This window comes from Ambystoma mexicanum, chromosome 7p, assembly GCF_040938575.1.
Source record: "Ambystoma mexicanum isolate Mex_15411 chromosome 7p, UKY_AmexF1_1, whole genome shotgun sequence".
NCBI classification, from domain to species: Eukaryota; Metazoa; Chordata; class Amphibia; order Caudata; family Ambystomatidae; genus Ambystoma; species Ambystoma mexicanum.
The window spans coordinates 259,767,038-259,794,689 of NC_090939.1; the positions used below are offsets into that span (position 1 = coordinate 259,767,038).

The window sequence follows — 27,652 nt, forward strand, 5'->3', positions numbered from 1 at the left end:
GGAAAGTTGACCCGAAGCCGAAGGCCTCTAGGGTGTGTTTCATAAAGGTCCAATCTACCCGATCAAATGCCTTGGCTGCGTCCAGAGCCACTAAGACCAGTTTCTGGGAGTTCCGGGAGGCAAGGTCCACCAGGTTCAAGGTTCTCCGTATGTTGTCACCTGCTGACCGGTGAAGGATGAAGCCTGCTTGATCGGGGTGGATGATCTTCGGGAGGACGCGATTCAAGCAGTTTGCCAGAATTTTTGAATATATGTTTGCATCGATGTTTAACAGTGCAATCAGTCTATAGGAGGTTAGACTCCTTGGGTCCTTTCCTGGTTTGGGGAGGAGGATGGTGCTTGATTCCTGCATCAATGGGGTGACTGATCCTGTTTCTCTGAAGGAGTTGAACAGGGTCACCAGGTGGGGGGTCAGTTGTGGCCTGAATAGTTTCTAGAACCTGGTTGAAAAGCTGTCTGGTCCTGGGGCTCGTGTTTTAAGCGACTTAATGGCCTCCTCAACCTCCTCCCCTGTAATGGGCTCCTCCAATTCGTCTCTCGTTGTATTGGCGAGACGGGGTACCGCTGCCCTCTGCAGATATTCCACCTGTTGCGGTAGGTTCTGTGGGGTTGCCTTCATGGTTTGGGTCAGGTAGTCTGTTGCAAGCTGTTGTTTTTCGGGCTCTGAGTACCATGTGACCCCCTTGGAATCACGCAGACCTGCGATCGTGTTGACGCATCTCCGTTTGGCTAGTTTGGCCACCAGGAACCGGTTCGCCTTGTTGCCCTTCGCGTAATATGATTGTTTGGCTTTTGCCATCAGTAGAGCGGTTTGTTCCGCGTAATGGGCTTCTAGCTCTTTCCTCGCTGTTCGTATAATCCGTTGCGTCTTAGGGGACCAGCCTTTTTCCTTGTGGATTGCCTCAGCCTCTCTTAGCTCATCCTCTAGAGCTATCCGGGTCTGGCGTCTGTTCCGATGGTAGGCCGCTCCTTGAGCAATTAGGGAACCCCTGATTACTGCCTTCATGGCATCCCAATTATTCGCTAGCGAAGTGTCCGAGGCCGGGTTTTCGTCAAAGAAGTTTCTCATCCCCGTTGCGATCTTGTCTCTCGTAGCCATGTCATTGAGGATCAGATCGTATAGAGACCATTTACGTGGGTTATTGAGGTTGGGGTTCTGAACCCGGAGTTCCAGGATCACTGGAGCGTGGTCGGACATGGCTCTCGTGCCGATGGAAACCTCTTTGACTGAGGGGAAGGTTTGCGGGGAGATCAGGAACAGGTCGATCCTTGAGAAGGTGCGGTGGACGAACGAGTAAAAGGAGTAGTTTCTTTCGTCGGGGTGAAACACCCGCCATGAGTCTATTATCTCCAAGGACCTGAACAGCCGGAGGAGGCTAAGTGCTTGGGCGAAATCGCTTGGAGTCGGGGGGGTGTGACCGGTCTTTAGTAGGGTCGGGAACCCCATTGAAGTCCCCTCCGACAATCGTTTGGCCCTTCACAAAACTAGCGAGAGTCGTGCCCAAGAAGTCATAGAAGTGTGATTGTCCAGTGTTAGGGGCATAGACCGAGATGAGGGTGTATAGGTCTCCCATCAGGAGGCATTTGACTGCTGTGTATCGGCCTTCCGGGCATATTTTCGTTTCCAGGATTTGCGGGTTCAAGTCTTTCCTAAAGAGGATCGCCGTGCCTCCCTTTTTGCTTGTGCCGGAGGCAAAAAATTGAAGCGGGAATAGCCGAGAGCGAAGCCGGACCACGTCCGCCGGCAGCAAGTGAGTCTCTTGGAGCATAGCTATCGCTGCGTCTTCGTCCTGGAGTTTTAATAGAGTTGCCTTTCGTTTGTTAGGGGAGTTCAGTCCATTAACATTTAGGGAGAGGATTCGCAGAACCTGGTGGTCCAGTGGTGTCCCATTCTCTGTCTCTTGGGTTGGGGGGGTTTTGAGCCGGTGATTCAGCTGCCATGTCTGTCGTGTGATCTCGTGATACCATCCTGCACTTGAGGTTTTAACGCGGAGCCCCAACGGGGGGCCGCAACTTTAACTGGCAGGTAGACCGACATTGTAAGTACGGGCGTATCCTTGGCCAACGGGGCCGATTGTCCCATCGCGTATCGAGTACTGTGGGTTTCCAAGGAACGAAAGTTGGAAAGTATCCTTGGAGTGGGTATGAACCGTGGGTATGATCCGCCATCTCCGCCTTCAGGGCACATCAGTCTAAGCGTTATGTGGCGGATCCGAGTTTAGGTTAGGTCAAAAGAGACCAGGGAAAGATGCTGTTGGAACCTAGGGGCGTGGGAGCGCCATTGTTCATCTCTTTCTGTTGCTCTGCTGGGTTGATGACCATGGCGAACGTTTAGGTTTTGGGGAGGGAAGCGTCCCAGAGTCCTCCGATCCCTCCGGGTATGGCGTGGAAAGTTCCTGGGGCGGGATTTGATGCATGATCCTCTCCGCATCCTCCAAGTGACTGATCCGGCATAGGGTGCCTTTATATGTGAATTGTAGAGCCGTTGGAAACAGCCATCTATAGCGGACGTGCTGCTCCTGGAGGAACAATGCCAGGGGTCGGAGCGCTCTTCTTTTCTGAAGGGTGAGTGGTGAGAGGTCCTGATAAATTTGAAGTGGCGTGCTCTGAAAAGTAATTACCTCCCCTTGGTGGCTAATCGCCGAAATCGCCTCCTTGGTTGTGAAAAAGTGGACCCTAGTAATGACATCTGGGGGGGGTCCGAGTCTGCCCCTCGGCGCGGGCGGAGTCTGTGGGTCCGGTCTAGCAAGAGCTGAGATTTATCCAGGTCCGGGAGGAGGGCCTCGAAGAAGCGTCCCACGTAGTCCGCTAGCTTGTTGTCGGGGACAGAGGTTGGGACCCCCGAATGCGAAGATTGTTGCGGCGCGCCCTATTTTCAAGGTCCTCATGTTTAAACTCCAGGATCTCGCATTTGTGATGCAGGGTGTTAATGGCTCTTTGCATTTCCCCTAGAGTGGTAGTGTGATCCCGAGAGTGGTCTTCGATTTCTCCAAGCCTCTGTTCGACCTCCGTAACCCTTTGGTCTGTCTGTTCGACTTTGGTGGTGAGTTCTGAGAGGCATGAGCGAAAATCGGACTTGATGTCCGCCATGAAGGCTATCAGGTCCCCTTTGGTAGCGAGGGCTCCCCCGTCCTCCTGCGGTTTCTGTGGGGTAAGTTTGGGGGGCTCTTGCTTCTTGTTTTTATCTAATGCAGTAAGCATGGTCGAGATATCTGGGCCCTTGCTAACCTTTGTTTGCCTGGACATGATGATCGTGTTGGGCGGACTTGGCTGTAAGAGTTGCAGCGGGGACCAAAACTGTGGGAGACGGCACTCAGCCCCCTCTAGGTCCGCAGAGTTTAATGCGTTGTAGGGGTGGGAGGTCGAGTGTTTTCGGCGCCAGCCGCCCAGGAGAGTTCAAGCGTCGGAGTGTGAGTGAGAAGCCGGTGGAGTAGCCGTGATCCCGCAGTAGTCTAGGTCGCTGGCTGGATGAGTGGGCCGGGGCACCCCAGGAAGTATTAGTGCATGGAGGATCTCAGTGGGACCGGACGACCCATCGGTGCGTGGAGGGAGGGGGTGTGTTGCTGCGGTATGGCCCGCGAGGTCGAGGCTTCTCTGGGTAGCAGGGATTATCTCGTGGCCTCCATATTTTCCCCCCTGTCCTCACCGTATGTCGATCGTTGGGGGGGTCCGTGATCCCTCTGTGCGCCCCCCGCGTGTAACTCCGTAGCGCCGCCGGCTGGTGCTAAGCGGGGGGCCGTAATCGAGCTTCAGAGCGGGGGAGGTCTAGGCCCTGGGCCCCGCCAGGTAGCGAGGAAGGAGAAGGCTCCACGCAGCAGCCCCCGGGGAAGCTCTCACGTGCCCTCTGGGCAACCCTGATATGATCCGGCTGGTTCCGTGTTGGCGGGTCCGTCCGCTCCTCTTCTTCGGCGCCCCAGAGCCCCGTCACCACCAGGTGCGTGATATGTTGCTGAGTTCCGGCGAGGCCGCCATCTTGGTTTCTTCGGATGGTGACGGGGGAGAGCTTCGGCCACTAAGTTCTCGTTCGGAGGCCATTTTAGGCCAGGTTGTGCCTTATCGGTTCCGATCGCCGTAGATGGCATTGGCGACTTGGATGCTCGATCAGAACCGCCAGAATTTGACGGCGGTGGCGGACATCCCACGGCCGGCCTCAAGAGAGCGACCACATCGATGGCGCTCCAAGCCACGCCCCCAACTTGAAGCATTTTGACAACAGAAGTATGCCACAAGAATGCAAATAGCCTTGTGTCTCTGCCACAATATTGATGTACATACATTGTAGGAATCCCCTAAAATGAGAGAGTTTGGTAGGTGCGACAATTACCTGTCACAAGATCAGGGAAGGGTTGGGTAGAATAGGGGAACCTCTTCATACCGCGTCAAAGCCCTGCTCCTCTTAATGGGTGGCGGTACACAGGCCCCATGGTCACCCCAAATTTACCTGAAGAGCCAAGCAGGGAACTTTGTCACAGCACTTCGAAGTGGGAGGCATGCTGTATGAAGCACTATATAAGAACACACGTTATTATAAGGTAAAGCCAGAGATAGTGACTGTGGAATGTAGAATGTAGTAGGTTTCTTCAGGGTGGAAAATTGTCTGTTGTTGGAAAGGGGTGATCCCTGGCCTGTCATCAGGGCCTACTTCTCCTATGGCATGTCTGGGAAGTTACTCCAGTCATGCTTTTTTCTTTGCGTTTAGGTCAGCATTTATAGTGGAAACAAGGACAAGGACAATAATTGACAGACCAGGACTGAATTAGCCACTCAGACATCAAAAGTGAGAGCAGCTCCAATTCTCCTAAATATAATCCCAATATAAGAGGAAAGAGCTCTAGAGACAGTACAGTATTCTTCTAAGAAGGCCTATATATGAACATAATAGATGGACCTTTTGATCCCCATCCTCATAAATATTGAATTATCTATGAATAAATAATATAATTGTAATGTAAAAACAAAGACCGCGCTCAGGATTGTGCAGGGAGGATGGTGTTGTAGCATGCAGCGATCTTGGCAGAGTAGGCTAGAAAGGGTAGTTGTTCATTTTTGTTTTCCACTGGTCAAAGTAGCATGGGCAAGGTATGAGAGAGGGTTTAAAGAAGTTTCAGAAGACTCACTGGGTTGGGCAGCTGTGGCAGAGATAAATACGTACCCTGCAGGGAACATGTTTCCACTTCTGGGAACTAGCTCCCTAGGATGAACACTTGGTGCAGAGACTTCTATAACTTGCGGTTCACAAAATAAAAGCTCAGTAAGATAATGTAAGCGAAGAGCAGCCACGCAAAAACAGGTGTATAAATTGTAGGTCACAGATCTATTTTATATCAAGAGAAATGAGCTGTGAAATACCATGGACATTTTCAAAATTTCCTCCAGTACCTACCCGCCTAAAGGCTACATTCTACACAAGAAGAATAGCATAGTCTGCGAATTGTGGAAACCCGACACTTGAACTTCATTGAAAACACATTGGCACAGTGTGTCGATGATATATAACCAAAAACGTATCCATTTTATTTTGGTTTGAAATCATTTGTATTAGAATTTTTAACAGCAGAAAACAAATAAGACATTGTGCAAGTTGCGGCTACATTTGAACTCCCACTAAATGGGAGGTCTTGTTAGGAACCTCAAATTCAAAAGAAACATACAAAGAATGAAAACATGAAACCCCTCACATGTTACAAGGATGCATTGAGCAAAGTACCCATCCGCCGAGGCACAAAATATGATTAACATCATCCACAAGTAGTCCCCGCAGTTTAACTGCCCATTTGGGCCACATCACACCCCTAGGGGCATTCCAGCAGTCCCATCATTCTCCATTGAGCAGGGCAGATGGAGTCTCTATTATGTATCCAAGCATATGCCAAAAACCATCCCCACCTCTGGAAGAAAGCATGGGTCTTGATCTCCGCATGGTAAACCACCTTCTCAGAGGCCACTATTACCCACAATCGTGCCCACCAGTCCCTCCACACTGGGCAGCTTCAACAACCTCAAGAAAGACGCTATAGAGAACTTTGCCACAAGGAGCATCGTATGCACTAAGCCAACATTGGAAATCGCCCTGTGTCCGCTCCCCGCCGGAGAGCCCCCAGTAGGCAGGCGCTTGGCTCCAGCCGCAACAAGGACCCCATAATACAGTTAATCTTAGTCAGTATCGGGTGAGTTTAGGACAACGCCACCATATATGCATGTAGGTTCCCACATTCCCACAACCCCTTCAACAACATCCACTGACATTCCCCCTCCCCATGTGCCGCATCCTATCCCGGGTTAGATATCCTCTTGCCAGGAACTTGAACCCACACTCAGCATATTGGACACTCTTAGTGGCCTTCCTAAAACCCCTCCAGACCTCATGCCAATCCTCGGGGGGAAAGCTCACACCGAAGACCTTCATGCCACGGACATGTATAACACGGGAAAGAGCCCCCCAATGACACCAACAAGGCAAGCGTAAATGTTGGGCGTGAGGCCCCTGGAGGGGTCGGCGAGAATATACGTTTCTGAAAACCAGTAAGAGACCTGGTGGCTGCCTGCCGGTGTCTAGTTTGCATCACCCAGTGACGTAGCTGCCAATACTGAAACCTGTCCCCCCCCCCTCCTTCACCGCAAAGGTGTCCTAGCAGGACTCAAAGGATTGGATCTGGCCATGGTCAAATAAATGCGCTAGAAATTCACAGCCCACTGCCCTCCAATTGGAGAAGGCAATACCCTCATAGGCCGGTAGGAAGCTAGGGTTTTAGTGAACGGGAGTGAGAGGGGAGGGGAAAGAAGAGGAGAGGCCCACGCGAACCACCACAGAGTTTCAGACTTGCATGCTTACCCCCGTAGCAGATAATTCATAGACGCTCAATGGACTATCCCCCCCTAGACAGCCAGAGGATGTATCGAAGCAGCTTACCTGTCACATGCTCCTCTTGCCGGTGCCACACATTTGTAGAGGACGGATTAATCCAGCCCCGGATGACCCTTAGTTGGGCTTGCCAGAAGTGCGCCTGTGAATACCACCCCATCCCTAGGTCTGTTCGGAGTAACTTTAGAAATACAGGCTTTCCCTCCCTTACAGACATACAGTAGCACTGTACCGGCACCCTTTCCGTCCCGTCAGACTACAATTCTGCCTGCCAGAGCAGATGCGCCCAGCAGGCGCAGTTGTCATGGAAGCACCGGCACCAACACCAACGGTACTTCAGAGTCCCCATTCCCCCACGGGAACGGGACTAACAATTGCCGCTCCCTGATATCCCGGGTCGCCGGGACTTGTAATGTCCCAGTGGCACTGGGATTTCAGGCTGCGGAAACTGTGTTACAGTCCGGCAGCAACCTGCCGGTAGCACCGTCGGGTTACCGCCAGACTTGGAATGAGACCCAGTGACTGGAAGTGCCTGGAAGTGGTATAGCAACCTCAGCAAGATATTTATCTTGATAACCGCGACCCTCCCAAACCATCATCCCTCATGATCGCAAATCAGCCTTTAGGTTGTCAAACAGGCCAGGGTAGTTCGCTCGGAACAGGTCACCACAATGGGATGTGAGATAATCCCCTAAATATTTGAGTTTCCCAGCCGGCCAAGCAAAAGGAGCTACCTGTTTCAGAATGCTCAGAGCCTCTGCCCCACAAGAAATATTCAGCACTTCACTTTTACTGATGTTTACCTTAAACCCAGATACTGGGCGAACGGCATCTAGGATCTCCAACAGCTTGGGGACCGAGATTTCAGCCCTTGACATGGCGAGGGTCACATTGTCTCCAAAAAGTGCAATTTTATGTGCCTCCCCCTTAAAAGGAATGCCATGAATGCTCTTCTCTGCACTAACCCACGTTGCGAGCGGTTTTACTGCTAACGTGAATAGGAGAGGTGAGAGGGGGCCTCCCTGCCTAGTACCGAGAGAGAGAGAGAGAGAGAGAGACAGAGAGACAGAGAGAAGCCATGTGAGAGCCCCCGCATTAGCAGATATCCGTGCTGTCAGGCAGGAATACAGAGAAAACACCACCTTGATAAAGCCCTTGCTCATTTTGCACCTCTTCAAGACCTCACAGAGAAAGGGCCACTCCACATGGTGGAACGCTTTTTCGGGATTGAGCCCCAGCAACATGACCGGGGTACCAGTACAGTGAGCAACATCTATGACGATTGCGATTTTCCACACGTTGTCTGCCCCGTCGACCCTTTACAAATCCCGCCTGATATTCCCCCACTAGAAGTGGCAGCACCTTATCTAGCCTCAAAGCCAAAAATTTAGCATAGATCTTTATAGCCGTATTCAATATTGCTTTGGGCCTGTATGATGCACACAAAGTGGGATGCTTGTGCGGCTTTGTAATGAGGGAAATCCTATCCTGGCCCATGGTCTGAGAGGAGCTACCCTGCGAGAATATCCCATTAAATAGCATATGAAGGGGTTCTAAGAGACTCCGTGAGAACTTCTTAAAAAAGAGCGTTGTTAGCACATCAAGCCCGGGGGCATTGCCAACCCTCAGGGACGAAATTGCCTACAGGATCTCCCCATTGGTGATCTCACTCTCCAGCAGCTCCTGTTGCTCAGCGGGAAGATGGAACAAGGAGGCATTGGTTCAAAAATTCCCCTATAGAGACCTGATCTGGTTGGTCAGAGGTTTACCATTTTTTGAAAAAGGAGTCAAACTCCCCTAACAGTTCGCGGTTGCTACTTTACAACTTGCCTGTCCTATCCCTGATACTGGCAATCCCCCTCAGAGATAGCTTTCTGATTTAGCTTCCATGCCAAGATCTTTTACCTTCTTCAAAATATTTTTACTTAGCCTGTAAGATGCTAAATTCTGCCCTCGAGGCCTCAAGCATATTCACCTGTCTTTGCGCAGTCTGCAGAGCCCAAAATGCCCTACGAGAACGCGTTTCCCTGTATTCCACCTCCCTACTCTTCAATTCCTGGCCATGCAAGGTGGTTTGCTCCCGTCTGAGTAAACTAAACCCTGCTGTCTTGGAAATAAACTCCTCCCCCCCTTATGTAAGCCATGAATGCATCCCATCAAGTAACCTCTGGCACCTAGTCTGAAAAAACTCAGCAATCACCCCATTAACCTCTTCCATCCCTATAGGATCATTTAGGAGAGTGTGATTACATTTCCAGCAGCTATGACCTGCCTCATTTGGGGGTATAGTAAGACTCATGGAGGCAGACTTTCTTCCTGCCCTCAGTGTGCAACTTAGCGGAGAGAAAATGTATGATCGGGATGGAGTCTCTGTAGGCCCAGACAGATGCCCACATATTTGCAGCCAGAACCGTGCTTGACGAGACAATGCACCACCGCAGGGCCAGAGGTTCCAGGGTATTCAGAGATTGCAGGGCTGGAAGGTCGTAGCTCGTCGGAACTGTATCTCCTCTTTGCGTTGCGTAAGTGCAGGAACAAAAAGCAAGGCTTTGACTGGGAACAGAAGGCTGTTGAGGCTTGCGACCCAACTGTCTTTGGGTGTCCGAAGACACCGACAGTTTTTCTTCACCATATTGTTCTTGGCAAGATGCCATCCGGCAGAGCGTCTGCATGTTCCTTTTTGGTTTGGCATGGTCTTCCTTTAGGGCCTCACCCCCAACTTCAAATTGCACTGATCAATAGATACAGTATGCAGCCACTTCTTCCAAAGCAGGCAGAAGTAATCACCATATATAGAGCAACACCTGTGTCCCATTAACTCCCACAAGAAGAAAAGATACTGCAGGACTCAGTACTAGGTTTTGTACACGGATTCCCATGAACAAACAATGAGGCTATAGCTCTTAATAGGGAGTGGTTACATCAAAGCAAGTATATACAACATTATATACATTCAAGGAAAAACACAACTAGTGAGAAGGAAATTAAAATCCAAGTTGAAAGTAGGACTATGTTCCAGAGTAGAAGCTTTCGACTCAGTTAGATGGCCGTGGCTGCTGGCGTCTTTGAGAGAGTACGGGATGGGGCCGTGGTACATCAGGTGGGCGGAGATGCTGTATAGTGCGCCGCTTGCCAGGGTTCGAACAGGAACAGTGATATCAGAGAGGTGGCAACTTAGCAGAGGCACTAGACAGGGGTGCCCCTGGTCCCCGATGTTGTACATTCTGGCGCTGGAGCCCCTGGCGATATACCTAAGGCAACAATATGACACAATCGGTATTGAGGTAGGAGGGGAACGACACTTGATATCCCTATATGCGAATGATTTGTTACTATATTTGAGATACCCGGAGGAAAATCTTCAGTATATTCTGGAGGTGATGGAAAGGTATGCGAGGCTGTCCGGCATAGCGGTGAATCCCCAAAAATCTAGCATCTTCCCGTTGGGCAGTTACATGGGAACCTCTGTAGAAAGGTTGCCGGTGCTACCGGTGCCATGGACGGTTGATTCCTTCCGTTACCTTGGAATAGATGTGTACCATACGGCGGAAGAAGAACATAGGCATAATACTGTGATGGTCATTGGAAGGATCCGCAAATGTATGAGGTTTTGGGAGAAGTTGCCCTTAGCAATGATGGGACGAGGAGCGATGCTTAAGATGGTGGTTCTGCCTAGGCTCTTACATTATTTTAGTAATATTCCACATATGATTCCCAGGAGGTTTTTTGTTCAACTGAATGGTATGTGTAGAGACTTCCTGTGGCATGGTACCCAGAATAGAGTAGCGCTATGGAAGTTGCAGAACCTTCATGAAAAAGGGGGTATTAAACTACCTAATTTTGAGGTTTATTACGTAGCGGGGCAATTACAATATGTGGCCAACTGGCTCTCTGATGAAGCGACCCCTGAATTTAGATTGTTTGGGCGGGACTGTACCCCGTTTTACCTGAAGGAAATTATCTGGTTGTCTGAGTCAGAAATGAAAGAGCGCCCGAGAATGTTAATGCTGGGGTGGAAAATGTGGCGTCGAGCATGTGAGATGATAGGGGACCCGTTCCCGTGTACCCTGCAAGTACCGCTGGTTGCTTTGACAGAAGGAGATAAGCAACTGAGGGTGATTATCAGAACCTACTGGGAGTCGGTTGGGCTGGTAACATTGGTTGTTACGTACCACAGGTTGGTGCGGAAAATTCGGAAAACGTGGCCTGAGACAGTGCTGGCGGAAGAGCCAGACGCCACTATGGAGATAATATATGATGCAGCCGAAGGAGGACATGAGATCTCTAGACTCTATGAGATGGTAATGACTAAGGTTGGGAAGGAATTGACACATTTGAGATTGGACTGGGAAGCAGAGGTGGGAGCCCAAATGGAGGACGGGATGTGGGAGCGTGCCCTGGGATACCACAAGAGGGTATCTAGGAATGCCAGACTACAACAAATACAGCTGTATGTAACGCATAGAGCGTATATGACCCCTCTGAGGATATCTAAGTTTAGAAGCGCTGGGAGACAGGCGTGCCCTAAGTGCGATGAGGAGAACGCTGATATGACACACATGTTGTGGTCGTGCCCGGTAATTGAGTGTTTCTGGAGAAAAGTGACGCAAAAGCTAGCAGAGAAAGGGGTCACGCTCAACATAGATACGGCCTGGGCCTGCCTGTTGGGAGGGTTTCCCAGTATAAACAAAAGAGGGACTCCAAAACGTACAGGCACTCAAATGGAGCAAACAGACATCTATAAACACAAGGGTGTGCCTGAACATACAAAGTCAAAAAATATCATTTGTGGAGCTAACAGTATTATTCTCCTGGTAGCCTAAACAATAGATTAAATCAAATTCAATATTTTCATTTACTGGTCTCTCACCAGTCAAAGTAACCTTTATGAGGAAAAAGGGGAAAAAGTACATTGGCATAAAAAAATTATAAACTTGCTTTAATTGTTAGTTTGTAACTAGACAATGTGTCAATTTAATAAGTACATACAACATGAAAAACATACAAAAACAATGAAATTTACAAAGAGAAAAAAACAGGACTATTTAGTCCATACAATCAATGCGAGCAGAATTTATGCAAAGGTTCACAGAAGTAGGGGTACAACCCCACTAGGAAATACACATGGGAACCCAATATATGGGAACTGACAAAAAATGATTTGGTGTTAGCAAAACAGTGAATACATTTTAAATCATAAGAGTTTTCCGAGATAGCTAATAAAACTTAAACTATCCCTAGCTGACCCTTACTTGTCTAAAGGCTCAGATTAAACAATTTCGTGAAAATGGCACAGTACATGCGCCAACCAGAGCCTGATTATGGCTACAACAAAAAAAATATATATATATCACACAGAATATTGTTTGCTAAGCCTAATTTTGGCTAACCACGTAAACAATGTCGCACAGTGCTGTGTGTTAAGCCAGATTTTGGCTGGAAAAAAAAAAAAAAATTTCGACATATACAATGTCACCCAAACAGTCATTTATCTGCTGTGTTGTCACAGGCTGAAAGGGGGTGTACTTCCTCAGGTACTGGGATCTTCACATTCAGCCTTAATACAGACAGCCTTAATGTAGGGGGTCCTCCTCAGAGGGCACATCATGTGCTCACCATGCAAGATGTCGTGCATTCAGCACATTATTTGGGTTTAGCAATTAGAAAACGAACTGAATCTGGAATTTTCACCATATGAATATGTGGATGCCCATGAAGCGCTTCGTATTTTGCGCAGGACACACAAACTCCTAGCCTGGGGCTGGTGGTATCAGGCTATGGGTTGATGAGTATGGCAGTGTGTTGACTTCTACCACGTAGAAGCAGCAGATGACTTGCTTCTAAAGAAAGCTGCGGCTTGCTTCTGGAAAATGCTGCGTGTATAAGCTAGTCTTCATAGTGAAGAAAAAGGCAGCCAGTGGGGTGTAGTAGCACTCAACTTGAAGGCATGTAACACTGAATGGAAAAGGTGGGTTTCTCCCAGGCCACGAAAACTGAAGCATGTTGGGAAACTGAAAGACTTGGCATACGTGCTTGCAAAGCGAAGGATAGCTATGGGATGGAAAAAGTGTCATAAACCACGGGTGGAGGTGTGGTGGAAGGAATTACAAAAATGGGCAGAGGTTGAAACAATGGTATGGCAGGAGGCAAGTAGCATGACTTGGGAAGAAGAAGTGGGTGCCCTGATGGCATGGAAAACATTGATATCTGGACTATTTGGAACAATATTAGATCCAGAGGACTCCGATGAAAATGACGCCCTGCCGCGTGTAGCAGATACTGAGTGTGAAAGACAAATAGGGGGGTGGGATCAGGGGGGCAGTGGGCAAAGACTAATTGATGTTAATGTAATGGCTGTGAATTGCACTGTATGTTTGGTTTGTATTGTTGGTTGTGTTGGAAAATTAATAAAATTCTTTAAAAAAAAAAAGAAAAATGTTCCAGAGTAGAAGTTGATGGTCACGGCTGAGCAAGTGGGGTAATGATGCATTTACAGAGGACATCTGAGGTTAGTTGGCTGCAATGTGTGCGATTGGTGTACAGGGATTTGGCCCTCCTCCTAGGCATGTATCGTGAATATTGATGGGATTGCTCATTGTGAACCTGCAGCACCACAAGCCGAACATATCAATTCGAAAGATGTCATTTTGGAATCAGGCACCTGTCATGGTAGCCGCCCAACTCTGCGCTTGCCTTCCCGTGCTTGCTGGTCTTTCCCCTGGGTCTCCCACAATTCCTCTTCTGCTCTCCCCACTCACAAGTGGCTTCCTGAACCCCATCATTGAGAGAAATTGGTGAGTTCAGAAGCACTTTTGCAGTTTTGTAAGGGGACTGCTCATTCTTATTATAGTTCCTCAAAGTGATTGCTACCGGACCGCTCTTGCCCCATAAGACGTGCAGGGTCTGTGTTCTATGTATTGCACCTCTCTGAGTATGTGTATGTGTACCAGGCCAGCAGGCTGGGGGTGGGAGTAGAGGCTGTGGAGGATCCCACACATACCTCCTTTGGCATCAGCATTGGGGAGTGTGCAGCATTCCCTGACCACAGTCTCTTGTTTCTTTCCCGAGCTGCCCCATCCCAGAGGACTGAGTAACATTACCAACACGGAATTCCATAGATTTCTACATTTTTTACGAACACTGTGCTGATAGAGTTCTCCAAGTGCATTCTATGTGTTTTGTTCAAACTACAATGAGCATGGCTAAAAGGTGTGTTGTTTCCCTATCACATGAACAATTAACTTTATAATTATTATTATGAATTTAATAAACAAATAAAAAAGGTAGAATTCTTCACAAGGAAATAAGTTCAACATAAGGTGCAATATTAGGTCACTAACTAATTGGGAAGGGACAAGGGCAAATCTAGGTACGATAAGTGTGGGGAATAGTCTAGGCCACACAAATCATTAAAGATACACTAAGAAACGCTGCACTGTGATATCATTGGACTATTTCCTGTATCCTAAAGTCATACTGAAATGTATTCTTTTTCCCCATTGCGTGGTAGTATTAGTTTGCCATTTATAAGAGCTTTAACTATACATGATTAGTTTTTATTTCTTAACGTGGTGAAATTATTTTAACTAATTAAGCTGAAGTCTGTCTTCAAGTGGTCATGCACTATTTTGATGCATTGAAATACAGTATGAGAGACGTGCCACACTTTGGAGTTTTAATGCAGTTTATTAGGGCCCACCGTACAGATGTCAAGAGAGACTGTTCATGTTAAACTAAGCTCATTTTGGTATTGACAGTTTAATTTTCAGCATAATTTCTCAGATGGCTTGGAGATAGGATCAAGCGGTGTCAGGGATGACCAACAATATTTCCTGCTTTTCCTAATCGTCTTAATATCTGTTAGGCAAAGTTTGTATGCAGTACCCTTTGGGACCACTACAGGTGTAAGCAAACCAACCTTTGGTATAAGTCTGTAGTACACAGTTTTGGTAGCGTTGCTGAGCAGCCAGGCTTATCTCAAGAGGGGACTGAGCTGTAATGATGTTACACAGAGGTCTAAAATCACAAGTATTCAAATAGACTCTTACACTCAAGGTTTCTTGGTAAAACACATTCATTTATTTCACAGTCTGTTATAAAACATTCACTAAAAGGAGGCAATAAATCTCACACACAAATATACTTCAGTGCTTTACACTACGTTTCTGAGGCATTTAAACTACTTTGAAGGGGGAGCAAAATGGAAGAGTACTTTGAAGTAGGAGTAAAAAGGCATAGGTTAATAAAAAGAAGCTTACAGTTATTCTTAGACAGTGCAAATAGTTTGAGTTCACCAGAGGAGCCCTTTCAATGCAATAGGTTAGGCCAAAGTCAAAGGGCTAAAGTCTTGTATAGGGTAAAGCATTTCTGGAAAAGTCTTTGCCAAAGTTTGCAGAAGTAGTTTCTAAAAGAAAGATTCATATGTTGGGTCACAAGCTGACTAGACCTGCAAGTTGCCAAAGTTTCAAGCACTTTCGCAGTGAGAGGTAAGTTCTCTCGGTCGGGTTTTCACAGTACCTTACAATGAAGAAAAAGATGCAGCTGAACACTTCTGTTCCTGGCAGTTCCTGCAGATCTCGCTGTTCCTGAGCCTCAGTTGTGGGGACAAGAGGAAGGACGTCGGGGGACTCCTGCACTGCACTGGGATTGGTGGAAAAGCTGGCAAATGGCAAATCTTCAATTCCGGTAGCTGTAGTCAAGCACACAAACTGATGTCCCTCTCCCTGGTTATTCGGTTTCCTTCAGCACTCTGATGAAAATACAACCAGCTCCGAGAATGGTATCCAGGTGGCTTGCAGTTCGAGGTGATTGGTCCCACCAACTCAAAGGGAGAAGTCGTCCTTAAAGGGCTTCTCTGTCGAGATGAACTTGGCGATTCAGATCTACAGCAGGGCTTCACCGGGCAAACCAACAGTTCAGGAGTTGCAGCAGCCGTCCTCTTCAAGCTAGTCTTCGGTTCTTTCGTTCCAGTGGTCGACTCTGCCTTCCATGCCAAGAGAATTGCCTTTTATTCAGTTCTCTCCCATTCATTCCAGCCTAGCTATCACTCACCAGCAGGGTGGCTTGTCCTTGCCGGACAGTCAGCCAGCCAATCACGCCAGAGTGCATTTGGGTCTCCTAGGAGACTAAGCACAGGGAGTTTCGGGCACCTCCCTCACTTCCTACCCACCCCAGACACTCGGGCGCCAGAGGCCGTCTTCAGTCCTGAAGCCCACCAAAGGCGAAGGCACAAAGGGACCAAACCTGGTTTGGCGTGCAGAGACAAACCCTAGAAGGAGCTTTCCAAAAAGAAATGGCGAAAAAAGAAGACCGGGACCCGTTTAAACAAAGGGGCTCAGACGCCATCTTGAAAAACATGGCTCCCGCGATTTAACGCTACCGGCGTTCGCAGTCGGGAAAAATCATGTTAGTTTGTTGTAAAACCACTGCCACCAGCCATTTGGAGAGGAAAGGGTAGCATTTGACTGCTACATGAGTTTCTAGACACAGGGGATACTAGGTAACCCCTCCAGCACTCTATTGTAAGAAAGGGTGGGATGGGTCTAGGAATTTAAAAAGACTAGTAAAGTCAATTTCACTTTACTTTCTCTGGGAAACATTAGTTTATCCCAGAGAAGGTAGTTAAACCTTGGGCGAGCCTAAAAAGCTTCCCTTTGTCACTGCACTGAGGGTGCTGTGGGACACAAATGAAAAGAAAATGCCTATGGGGTTGTCTAAAACTCCATAACCAAAGAAAACACAAGAGTAAACACATTCAAAATACATGAGAGAGTGGGAAAAAAGGCTCACACTCTCTCCAGGTAAATAAAATCAAGTCCTCAATATCCAGCAAAGTTGCTGGGGGTCTCTAAGGTGAAGGGAATTAGCACATTTATGAGAATTATCCCTAACAATATCTTAAAGTGGATTAGTGGGATTTGAATCCAGAGGGAGCGACTGGTGCGTGTAGGTCGGCTGTGATGGAAGGGAGACCATTATCAACTGTGCCCGGGGCAGTAATGTTTGTTTTGTTTGTTTGTTTATTTTATTTCTATAGCGCTCTGGACCCGGGAGTATAAGGGCGCTTAGTACAAGTTACAAGGCAAAGTACATGGTAAGTAGATCAACATATATACATACTATACAGACAGTAGAGGTAGTAGCAACCAATAATGACAGAATGAGACATGTGTAACATGTAACATTTATAGCTGATTCTAACTTAAGGTTGACTTTCTGTCAGAAGCCACCCAATGGCAAGCTTCCTGAACGACTGGAGGGATTTGGACGACTTAATATTCAGTGGCAGGGTGTTCCAGAGTTGGGAGGCGAGGAGAGTGAAGCTCGAGCCTCCGGCTCTTTTAAAGGTAAAACTAGGTATTGTAAGACATAGGGTATTTGAAGATCTCGTAGTTGTAAGGGAGGATTTCAAAGTGAATTTGTTAGTAAGGTAGGGAGGGGCTAGATGGTTGAGAGCTTTGTAGGTAAGGCAGAGGGTTTTTAGATCGATTTTATTTTGGATGGTGAGCCATTTGCATGAGGTCCTGGTGGCAGAGATGTGCTCACGCCTGGGAATGTTTAGTGCTGCCCGTAGCGCATTATTTTGAAGGACTTGGAGTTTGCTAATTATCGCTTGATTGGCACCTAGGTAGAGGCTATTACAGTAGTCTAACTTAGATTGTATAAAGAGCTCTAGCTACTGTGAGGCAGCTGTTAGAGGAAAGAAATGGTCTACAGGCTCTAATTAGTTTCCCTGTATAGGCAGTGGCTGAAGCGGTCGAGTTGACTTGTTTGGTGAGGTTAGTATTAGCATCGAAGGTAAAAGCCAAGTGTTTTTACATTTTTGGCAACCGGGATAGTGTTACCATCAATTATGATATTGGAATAGCTGGGACTTAGTTTTTGTAAGTTGTTGGGTGAATCAACAATGAGCAGTTCAGTCTTCTCGTCATTCAGGCAGAGGCCATGTGTGGCCATCCATGCCTGATTGACGGAGAAGATTTCATTGATCCTGGCTACATCAGTTTTGTAATTGCCCGAGATGGTGAGGAGTATCTGGGTGTCATCCGCGTAGTTTGTGTAGGTGACGGTCCAGTTTATCAAAGAGGGGCTTTGTGAAAATATTGTAGAAGGTTGGTGAAACACATGAGCCTTGTGGGACACCACAGGTGATGGGGATAGGGTCTGCTGCTGCCACCGGAGAGAAGACTCTCATGGTTCTATTGGCCAGGAAGGATGTATCCACGAGACAGCAGAGGGGGAAAAGTGGGCAGCAGAGGAGAGGTGATTGCAGAGTATCTTATGGTCAACCAGGTCGAAGGCGGCTGAGAGATCTAGGAGGAGTAGGATGGCAGCCTTGGCCTTATCTTTAATTTTGTCAATCTGACTTTTAAGATCAACAAGGGCAGTTTCTGTTCCATGCTGGGGCTGGAAGCCAGACTGACGCAATCCAAGTAATTGGTTGGACTCTAGGTAATGCTGAATTTGCAAGTAAGCAACTCTGTCAAGGATTTTTAACAGGAAGGGAACACTTGTGATAGGCCTGTAATTAGTAGGTATGGCTGGGTCCAAGGTCTGTTTTTTTAGTAGCGGGAGGACCCATGACTGTTATTGGGTACCGAATTAGTGGAGAAAGACAGGTTTATGAGCTTGGAGATGAAGGGGGCGAGATCTCTTGCTGCGTCTTTTATAATCTGTGCAGGGCAACTGTCCCCTTTGCAGTTTGACGGTTTGAGGGAGGTTATGATTTTTTGCACTTCTAGAACGGTTACTTTTTTGAAGGTGAAGCCATGGTTAGTGTTAGGGGTGGTGGGTGGGCTAGGGATAGGGGTGCTAGGGAAGGGGCTGCTATTGGAAAGTTGTAGTCTTTTGTTTTCAATTTTAGTTTGTAGGCTAGTGATTTTGTTCGCAAGGGCATCTTGGATACTAGTGCACCAGAGTTGGTCCTTCACGGACGTGTCCGTAGGTGGATTAGGGTTTTCTAACTCCTTCAGGATAGTGAATAATTCTTTGGTACTGGAGCTAGCATTACTTATTCTTATATTATAGGCTTCCTTTTTAGTACAAATTATTTCTTTTTTATAACGGGAGGATGCGTTAGTGAGATTGATTTTATGTTCCTCTGATGGGTTCATTTTCCAAAGGGTTTCCATTTTGGAGTTTTTATTTCTTAGTATTTTAAGTTCTGGTGTGTACCAGGAGTTGAGATGTGCTTTGGGTTTACCTTTACGTAGTTTTAGAGGGGCAACAAGGTTGATAGCTTTGGTCATGGCGTTATTGTAGGTATCTACTAGAAGGTTAAGGTCCGATGAGTTGGGGATCATATTTAGAGTGGGTAGAACCAGTGAAATGAGGGCTTCAGCAGTGATGTTCCGCTTATTTCTCGTCAGGCATGCTGGCGCAGGTGGGCACTGTATATGGTGTAGATTATTAGTGCTAATGTCAAATGAGAGTAGGAAATGGTCGGTCCATATGAGTGGTTGGGGGTCCTTACAGATAATGTTACAGTTATGGGCAGCGAGCCAGTCTAAGGTTCTGCCTTTCTGATGTGTGGGTAGGGTGTTAAGTTGAATGTAGTTCTGTTCGCCAAGTGCATTAGCAAGGGAGGAAAGCTGGAGTATCGTGAGGATCGTTGTAACCCAAGTTAAAGTCACCTAGAATAATATTCTTTGATAAAGGTTTAGATTTTTCAGCTATGAGGGAAGTTATATCTTCCTCAAAGGAACCTATGGTACCAGGAGGTCTGTATATTAATTTCAGGGTGATGGTATTCTTAGGGGTAGTTTGAATTTTAATGGATAGGTGTTCACAGGAGTTTAGAGGAAGGAAGGTCACAGATCTAATATCCAGCAAGGATTTGAATATAAGTGCTACACCTCCTCCACGGGCATTAGGTCTGTCGGCCCTGAGGATGGAGTAGTTGTCTGGAACCGCAAGGGTTAGGGAGGGACCTGCTGCGGCATGAAGCCAGGTTTCTGTGGTGGCGAGGAAATCCAAGTTTGCTGAACGGATGATGTCAGCGATTTCCGTAGGGTGGGCCACAAGGGATGATCGTTTATTTATATAGCGCCTATACACAATGTGTTTCAAATCGCTTCAAGGCAAGGGAGGGAACAAGGGAAAATACAACCACATACTTACAGGCCATGAACAGTAAGGATGTGAAATTATCTGACATTAAGTAAGGCTCCTTTGAGTGGCATAGTGTTTGCAATGATGTTTCTGTTAGTGACTTTAGTTATGAGATTGTTGGTCATTTTGTTAAGTAAGGTGGGGAGTCTACAGCCTAGTCTGTCGTTGCGGGTCATGAGGTTAGGGTAGGCTGTAGGGCGATGTTCTAGCAAATTGCGTGCGTTCTGGATATTGTCAGAATGGTCGTCTGTGACGAGGTTAAGTGGAGGGTTCCCTAAAGTAATGCTAATTTTAGTGCTTTGGTCTGTAGGTGCTTCCCAAAGGAAACTTTGTACAAAGAAAATACCCCCAAGTTTATTGTGTCAGAAAGCACCCAATGGAGGGATAATTTGGGGGATAAATCCTCTCTGATCTGCTTGCTAGAAGACCTGAATATATGTGGAAGTTGAGTTCCACAGGGATTTAGCACCACAGCTGGGCCAATGATCGAGGTGTAGATACGATGCCTGTCCGCTCTGCCCTCTCCCTCTCCTCCCAACGGAGTTGAATCTCTTCAGTTGGAGTGATCTAGTCACCACCTCCCCCACTCCACACTAATAGTATTCCTCTCGTCTACTGGGAATTCATGTCAGAGGGATCATAGTTGACAGAAGAGCCCCTTCTCCATCAATGCCTCCTCAGGAGGCATCAGTGGGAAAAGGGAATCTCTGTTGCGTCTTCATAATGTTGGAAACCTGAGGTGCAGGGGACTATGAACAGAAACATGCTTTCTCCTCCCTCCATGCTTAACTCCTGCTTGGACTCCCTCTTCCAGTGGCGGCATCACTGTACAGTGCATGTGTGGTTATAACTCAAGTAGCAGACAACCAGAAAAAAAAGAAAAATGAAATCACCTGCAGCCTGAAAAAAAAGCTCTGCTGCTGCCTCAAGGATTCAGTGGGTTTCCAAGGGTGCGGTTAGCAAAAGCAGCATGCCATCACAAGGACTGAGTAGTCATTTTAGCCAATTATAAATTGCAATTAGTAAAAGAAGAGCATAATTCACACTGAGCTTTGTTAACTAGGGTGAAACAAGAATCTATTCTAGTATTGCCATGTTCTATTTTTAAATCCATAATTCAACCCACATTAAAAAAGAAAGTTGTTGGTGGCTTTGGCTCCCACTGTGAAATGCAATGTTGGCCCCCAGAGTCTCACACGTCATTGAAGGATGGGTCTAAAAATGAAACTTAATTTCAAAGACTGAATACAGTAGATGTTGGCATAGTCAAAGCATAAGTTACAATGAAAGACAAAGAAGGGAAAAGCCATACACCTACCAGACATATTCTACTGTGAAGCTCAGATTTTTGTCATATGAGAAGTTCCAGTCCCACTTCAGGATAAACTTTGAATTCAAGGCATGGATACGAACATTTTCTGGTTGAGGTTTTAAAACTAGAAAAAAATGAAGGTAAAAAGGGTTGAATAACTGAGTTAACAAATGAGCCTAGACAACAAATCACAACTTCAAATGAAGAATATTACACGTGACAGGATGCTCCTAATATGCAGCGGAAATAAAGTATCCACATCCATCAAAACATATTTCATTTTCCCCTGCATCCCCATCAAGTGGCAAAATCTTGAAAACCAGCCCAGCACTGGGGGAAGACAGAAAAAGTGTCTCTGCCTCGATTCTGAGACCACTAACATCAGGCTGTTGTGCTCAGGGGATCCCTCGCCCATTTATTTAGTCTGATTCTACAGCACACCCTGGTGCAACTGTTCAGAAAGATCTCATTTTGGCAACTTTCCACCCATATTCTATGGACCCCCAAACTTTTCTGCTTTTGTTTTTGAACCTGTCCTGACTTTTTACAGAGAAGTGAAGCCATCAGCTTCACTTGCCTTGCCTTTTTGCTCATCTTGTCATGGGAAAACTGTTCAGTCCTCTAGACTATCAGTACTAGGAAACGATGTTTCCCTTTTGTCTTTTACTTTTCTTACAGCGCACACAGCATCTTACAGAGCAGTGCATGGGGTTACTTTTGTATCACTCTAGACTTTTAGACTGGGATTTTTGGTTACTTTTATATGTGCCTAAGTACTAGCTGTTGGCAGCAGTTGCATTTTTACTATTTTTGCAGTACTTTTAATGTGCACATTCATGTTTACTGCACCTGGCTACTAAACGTTGCTAGTACCCTAAAATTGTCATGCCACAAGGTTTTCCACTTGTCCTTTCACCATTTTGTTTATTGGCCTTCTTCCTGCTCTCTCAGGTCAGGAAATCCCTTATATGGTCATGTATTTACCTGGGAAAGGTGCTGTTTTCGTGAGTGAATGCATGCCATTTGTGTGTGGACCCAGGTAGTGGGTTGGCACTGTCTGGTCCCAATCCACAAACCTGTGCCAGACTAGCTGCATGCGCAAAAGAAACCCAGTGATCCCTGATTGGAACACAGCTGGCTGAGTGAGCGGTGCAGATTCAATAGGAGGGCTGAGTTTGATCTCTAACCTGAATATAGGATAAAACGACGAGTATTGCAGCCATTCCGGTAGATTAGCAATGGAGCCAAGTATTCTGTATAGCCGTGCATCCAACTGAAGACCCCTGGATAGCTCCTAAAGAGGCCTGGTGACATTTCCTGAAAGTGTACCAGTCCAGCCCTGTTGGACTACCTCATCTGAGAAGGCCCTCGTCAGTGCTTTGACCCATGGACTGGTGGGACCAAGCAGTCTCAACGTCTTCTTGCGTTGATGCAGCTTTGAGCCTTCGGAAGTGTCCCTGGACCACCTGGTGGACCGAACAGCTCTGAATTGGGATACCACGCCGGAAGCGTTGCTGTTCCACATTTTCACCTAGGACTTTGGTAGTTGGCAGCTCGTCCTAAAAGTCGCCTTCCTGCCAAGTTTCAGCTTCCTAGCATCAAGGGATCAAGTCCAGGAAAACTGCGAATGTTGCCTATGTGCAGTGACTGTCGCTGGAACCAGTTCCCCTCTGTCTGGTAGAGTGTCCTAAAGAGGTATGTATCAGTGCCTGCTGCATTTCTTCATCAAAAAGGGTTACACACAGCTCCTGGACCCGACGACCTGCCAAGTCATTTGGGAAAATCGGAGCAAGGGTGGGGAGTAATCGCAATAGTTACAGCTACCCCGTTTTCCCCTATAATAAACCTTAGAATAAACTTTTGTTTATTCCATTCTCTCGCTTTTTAAACGAGTACTAAAAGATAGAAAAGTTACAACTGTAAATGTCTTGTGAAGTCTGCTGGAACATTTTTCACCACCACAGGAACCTTTCCTAACTTTGTCCCCTCTCCTAGAGGAACTTTGTGACTTTTGGGCACAAGGCCAAATTCAACTTAGGGATTGGACTCAAAGTTAGGGCTGCTATTCCTGTGTACTGGTTTCCCTATTGCATAACTACTTACCCTTCCTTTCAGTAATTTGTATACATTTCTATAACCAAAGGTGACTGCATCTATGTTTTATGTTTAGAGTGTTGTGTGATAATATTACCTCCTTGATTCATTTTTATAGCGTGTTTTGGGCCTATGATAAATAGTATTCTTTCACTTGCCTGTCTAAGCAGAGTCATTGTGCATTTCATTGTGTGGACTCATTGGAGACCTATGATCCCACTGCCCTCTCCTGAGACAAATCCATGATCCTTTTCCACGCTTATCTTGATTGGGTTTGGCTAACCTCTCAGAGTTCACCTGTTCACTATAACTAGGGTGGCCTCCCAAAATCCATCCACCAGGCTAGATTTCAGAAATCCATCTTCACAGCAAAGGTTTGGGTGTGCTGTTTGCAGATTTCTCCTTCACACTTTAAGTAAACTTGGTCACCAAGAATGTGCTCCACCATCTACATTTGCAAAATTGGTCCTTCAACCTCCTGTATCATACCACCATATCGTCTTGGCCTTCTTCAGGATTGTCCTGTGAATTAAAGGAATTGAGGGAAAGGCAGAACGAAACCTTTGCGTTCAGGGCATCTAAAGGGAATTCCTCAAGGAGTTGGATTCCCAGAATCTTGATTCAAAGCTTTGCCATTTCAAGATGTGGTATTTGGCAATGATTTCCATGTGTGGATTCCCCCATTGTCTAAAGATTTCTTGCAGCAGATCTTTCTTCAGAGCACATTTGGTCTCCCTGGAAAACATGCTGATCAGCTCATCCTGTCTTCTGTTCCTGAACGATGCATTGCGGTCAGTTAGGGCTTTTGGTCTAACAACCAGAGCCGTACTATTGGAGTCTCTTTTGAAAGGGCCTTGGATCTGGTGTCTCTGAGCATTTTCTGATAACATGCGTTGCAGTGCTGTCTGGACGAGAATATGTTGGTTTGTAATAGAAGAGCTAAACTATTTTAAGGCCACATGTACCACCTTCTGCTCGCACCGTGGGAGAAACTGCAGTGCTTCATGGACAGTCAACTTGTCCTTCCAGCTCCCCCATTTCAGCTGTCACGATCCACAAGAATTTTTGTAATGGTCTTATATGTAGTGATGCACGGTTGACAATGAAAACTTTTGCGTTGGAGTAAAATGTGTTATGCAGTGGTCTGAGACATCATCTTTAGATACAGGATTTTGCAGTGGACAGAAAATAATTATTCCTCCAAGAGATGCGGTAGCAGGAGTAGCAGAGGCCTGGATGCAAACTGGTACAGAGATCTCTGTGAGGCACTCTGACTTTGCTGGGCTGGACCCAGGTGTGGAAGACTGCACTAGAGAACCCAGATTGATGGAGGGGCTCTGATGCATGGGGTGGGGGGAGGTCATGCGGGCAAGTGAAAAGGCAGAGAGCATTGGTGAGATAGTCACCCTAAGAGTAAGGGACACCCCATAGATGCTGTCACAAAAGAAGTGAGCAGTCTGTAAGGAGCAGAAACATGGGGGCGGTCTTGAGAATAGAGGCGAGCTGCAAGTGCCAGAGGCTCCGACATTGGTCGTACTCTAGAGGGGTGAAGGCAGAATTAAAACAATGAACAGAACAACGGAATGAAAACAAAAATGAGTAGCAAGTAACAGGGAGGAAAGTTGGAGAAATTCCTTTCTGACAAACTTAAAACTTGTAAATATAATGTACACAGGTTTTGAGACCTTGCTTCTGCATTTCAATACACTAGCCAATCCAGCCCCCTTTTAAAGGATGGGTTATGTTTTGATCGGTGTGTGCATTCAGAAACATTCTGTTTTTAACTGCTTGCTTTCTTCTAGTATTGTCCAGGGTCTCTTTTTTAAGTTCAATCTTTTGAACCAGAATGGAGCAGGGGTAAATCTATTTAAGTTGCAGATACTTTTGAACTACTCCCTTTGTATTTTTATTTGGTAAAGTGTCTACCTCCTGAATAAGCTGTGCGGCTGAAAGGGATTTTAATGATCGTCCCCTGAAGGAATGTTTGGAGTGAATTAATTGGGTTTTTCTGAAGCATTTAGCTCTGTTTGCAGTGCTGTTCCAAGCTAGCTTAGCTCTAGATAGGTTTCCACTCACAAGAGAATTTTTAGATAGTAGAGTGAGAGGATAGGCAGAGGTGTCATTTTGTTTTTTAGATCGAGAGGCTGCGTTTTCTGTAAGTGCGTAATGATTACTGACTCTTCCTTCTTTTCTGTTAATGGTTCGATTGGCTGGCATTGCGGATGTTGGTACCAAGGTGATAATGAATCAGTTATTGGATGAATAATTTGGGAGGGTTACCTCACACCACTCTAGGGATTTGGACAGTTCCATTATTTTATACATCAGACCTGACTTCAGGGTCTCTTAGAGATTATGTTGTTGGTGCTGAAATCCATCTTGATGAGGAGGCACTGCACAACAAGGACCACCACATCAAGAATTCTGACCGGTGAGCACCTTGAAGATGAAAAATATGTCCCCATATGAGGTCCTAAACATCAACAATCAGGAACCGGCTTGTGGGTCTTTGAAGCACCTGAAGAACAAAAGATATGCTCAACATAGAACAGAATGAAAAGCCCAGCAACGTTTTGTGTATTGATCTTCCTTTGCCCTTTATATAGAATTTAGGAAACTCCTAACCTCTGGTGGCAGTAGTGGGATATCAGCAAAAGGACTCCGTAAATATTAAAAACTCCAATATGATAGCCACACCTAGAGCAGAGATCTGCTAGTATTTCTAAAGAATGGAAGCTATCTCAGTAGGCACCCTGTCCTCCATGAAGGTCGAAGAGGTTTGAGAGCTCCACAAAGCCAGGAAACGTAAGACTGTTGTCCTGCCAAATGCTGAATTGCTTAACACAACCATCAGGTACTATGATATCAAAGAGGTCACGACAGATGAAGATTAATTAATCTTTTATAATACGCTTAATACCGGAGACCAGTCTCTAAGCACCAAACCAGGATTCAAACCTGTGTTGCTCAGTGTTGTCTTGCTTGCCCCTGAGCTATCCTCCCGGCATGCCCAGATGTTGCTGGAATTTCTGATGTGACCAAAGCCTCCCATGCCCCATCTACAATTGCTTCCAGCATGCATCACAGAAAAGGATGTTCTGAAAGTAAGGGAGTTGGAACTGGATCTCCACAGAGCTGAACTGGTTGAGAAGCAACTAGGCTGGGGGCTTGACAGAAGCTTACTGCCTGATTAAAGCAGAGGATGCAAAGCTGATTTGGTGAAGGAGAAAGACCAAGCCCATCAGATGGAATTGAAGAAGCTTGAAGCAGAAACTGCCAAGTTGTTGATTTCCAAAAGACCAAGGACAGATAATGTTGCAGACTCCTTTTTCTCTCCCAGTTTACCAGAGAGTTTGTGGGTGTGTAAGCGCCTGAGGAAAAAACATTCTTGCTTTCTTCCTTTCAGTTAACGTGCAAGTTGCCAAATGTGACTGATTAGGACAAGGCGGTATGTTTACTCAGTCGCCTGCCTCAGAATGGATATGATGAAATTCTGGAGCTGACTAAATAAAGACCAGGGTTGCTTTGTCATGGGAAAGAGGCTCTTTTAAGAATGTTTGGGAGAATTCTGGCTCAGCGTCTGAGGCATGTCAGAGACTCCAGAAGGAAACAGAAAGTACAGGAACCTGGGTGAATAGTTTCATGAGAAATCTGAATGGATGGCTAAAGGGTAACAAGTCGGATTTGAATGATGGCCTTTACATCCTCATCCATACCAGTGATAGGACCAATGGTTACAAAGGTTTAGGGGGGTGTTGGGACTGTGGGGTCCATTGGACATCAGGGTGCTCCCCACGGCAGGGTGAAAGCATTCTGGGTTCCAGCCTCATCTTCCATGCTGAGGACGCATCCATAAGTGTCCTCTCGGCTACAGTACTAGTCTCCCTCAAACACCACCTTCAAGTCTTAAATGCAATACCATGCATTAAGCGAGTGCAGCATGGAGTGCGGTTCACTGCCTGTTTGCTGTCTTGCTGTTCTTGTGGATACCCAGCAAGTTCACCTGCTCCCGCACCTTTGGACTATTGGATTGCTTCTTGGATTTAGGAGAAGCATAGTGTGAGTGAAGCCACGCCCACCCTACCCCGGAAGCATTGAAAAGCAGCGGGTGCGCACATCTGCGCGCACTCATCAAGCGAGCGCAGCATTGAGTGCTTTTCACTGCCTGTTCGATTTCTTGCTGTTTTTGTGGCTACCCAGCAAGTTCACCTGCCCCGCACCTTTGGACTATTGGATTGTTAGTTGGACTTTGGAGAAGCATAGTGGTATGACCC

General features: G+C 46.6%; 1 protein-coding gene across 2 annotated transcripts in view; it reads right to left on the reverse strand.

Moving 5' to 3' along the window:
* The window catches only part of IFNAR1 (interferon alpha and beta receptor subunit 1), a 342,571-nt gene that overhangs the window by 156,579 nt on the left and 158,340 nt on the right, over positions 1 to 27,652 (reverse strand). For both annotated transcript variants that reach the window (XM_069636295.1, XM_069636294.1), the window contains exon 6: positions 21,291 to 21,408. In XM_069636295.1, coding sequence (XP_069492396.1) covers positions 21,291 to 21,408 — 118 coding nt within the window. The remainder of the gene's footprint in view (positions 1 to 21,290; positions 21,409 to 27,652) is intronic.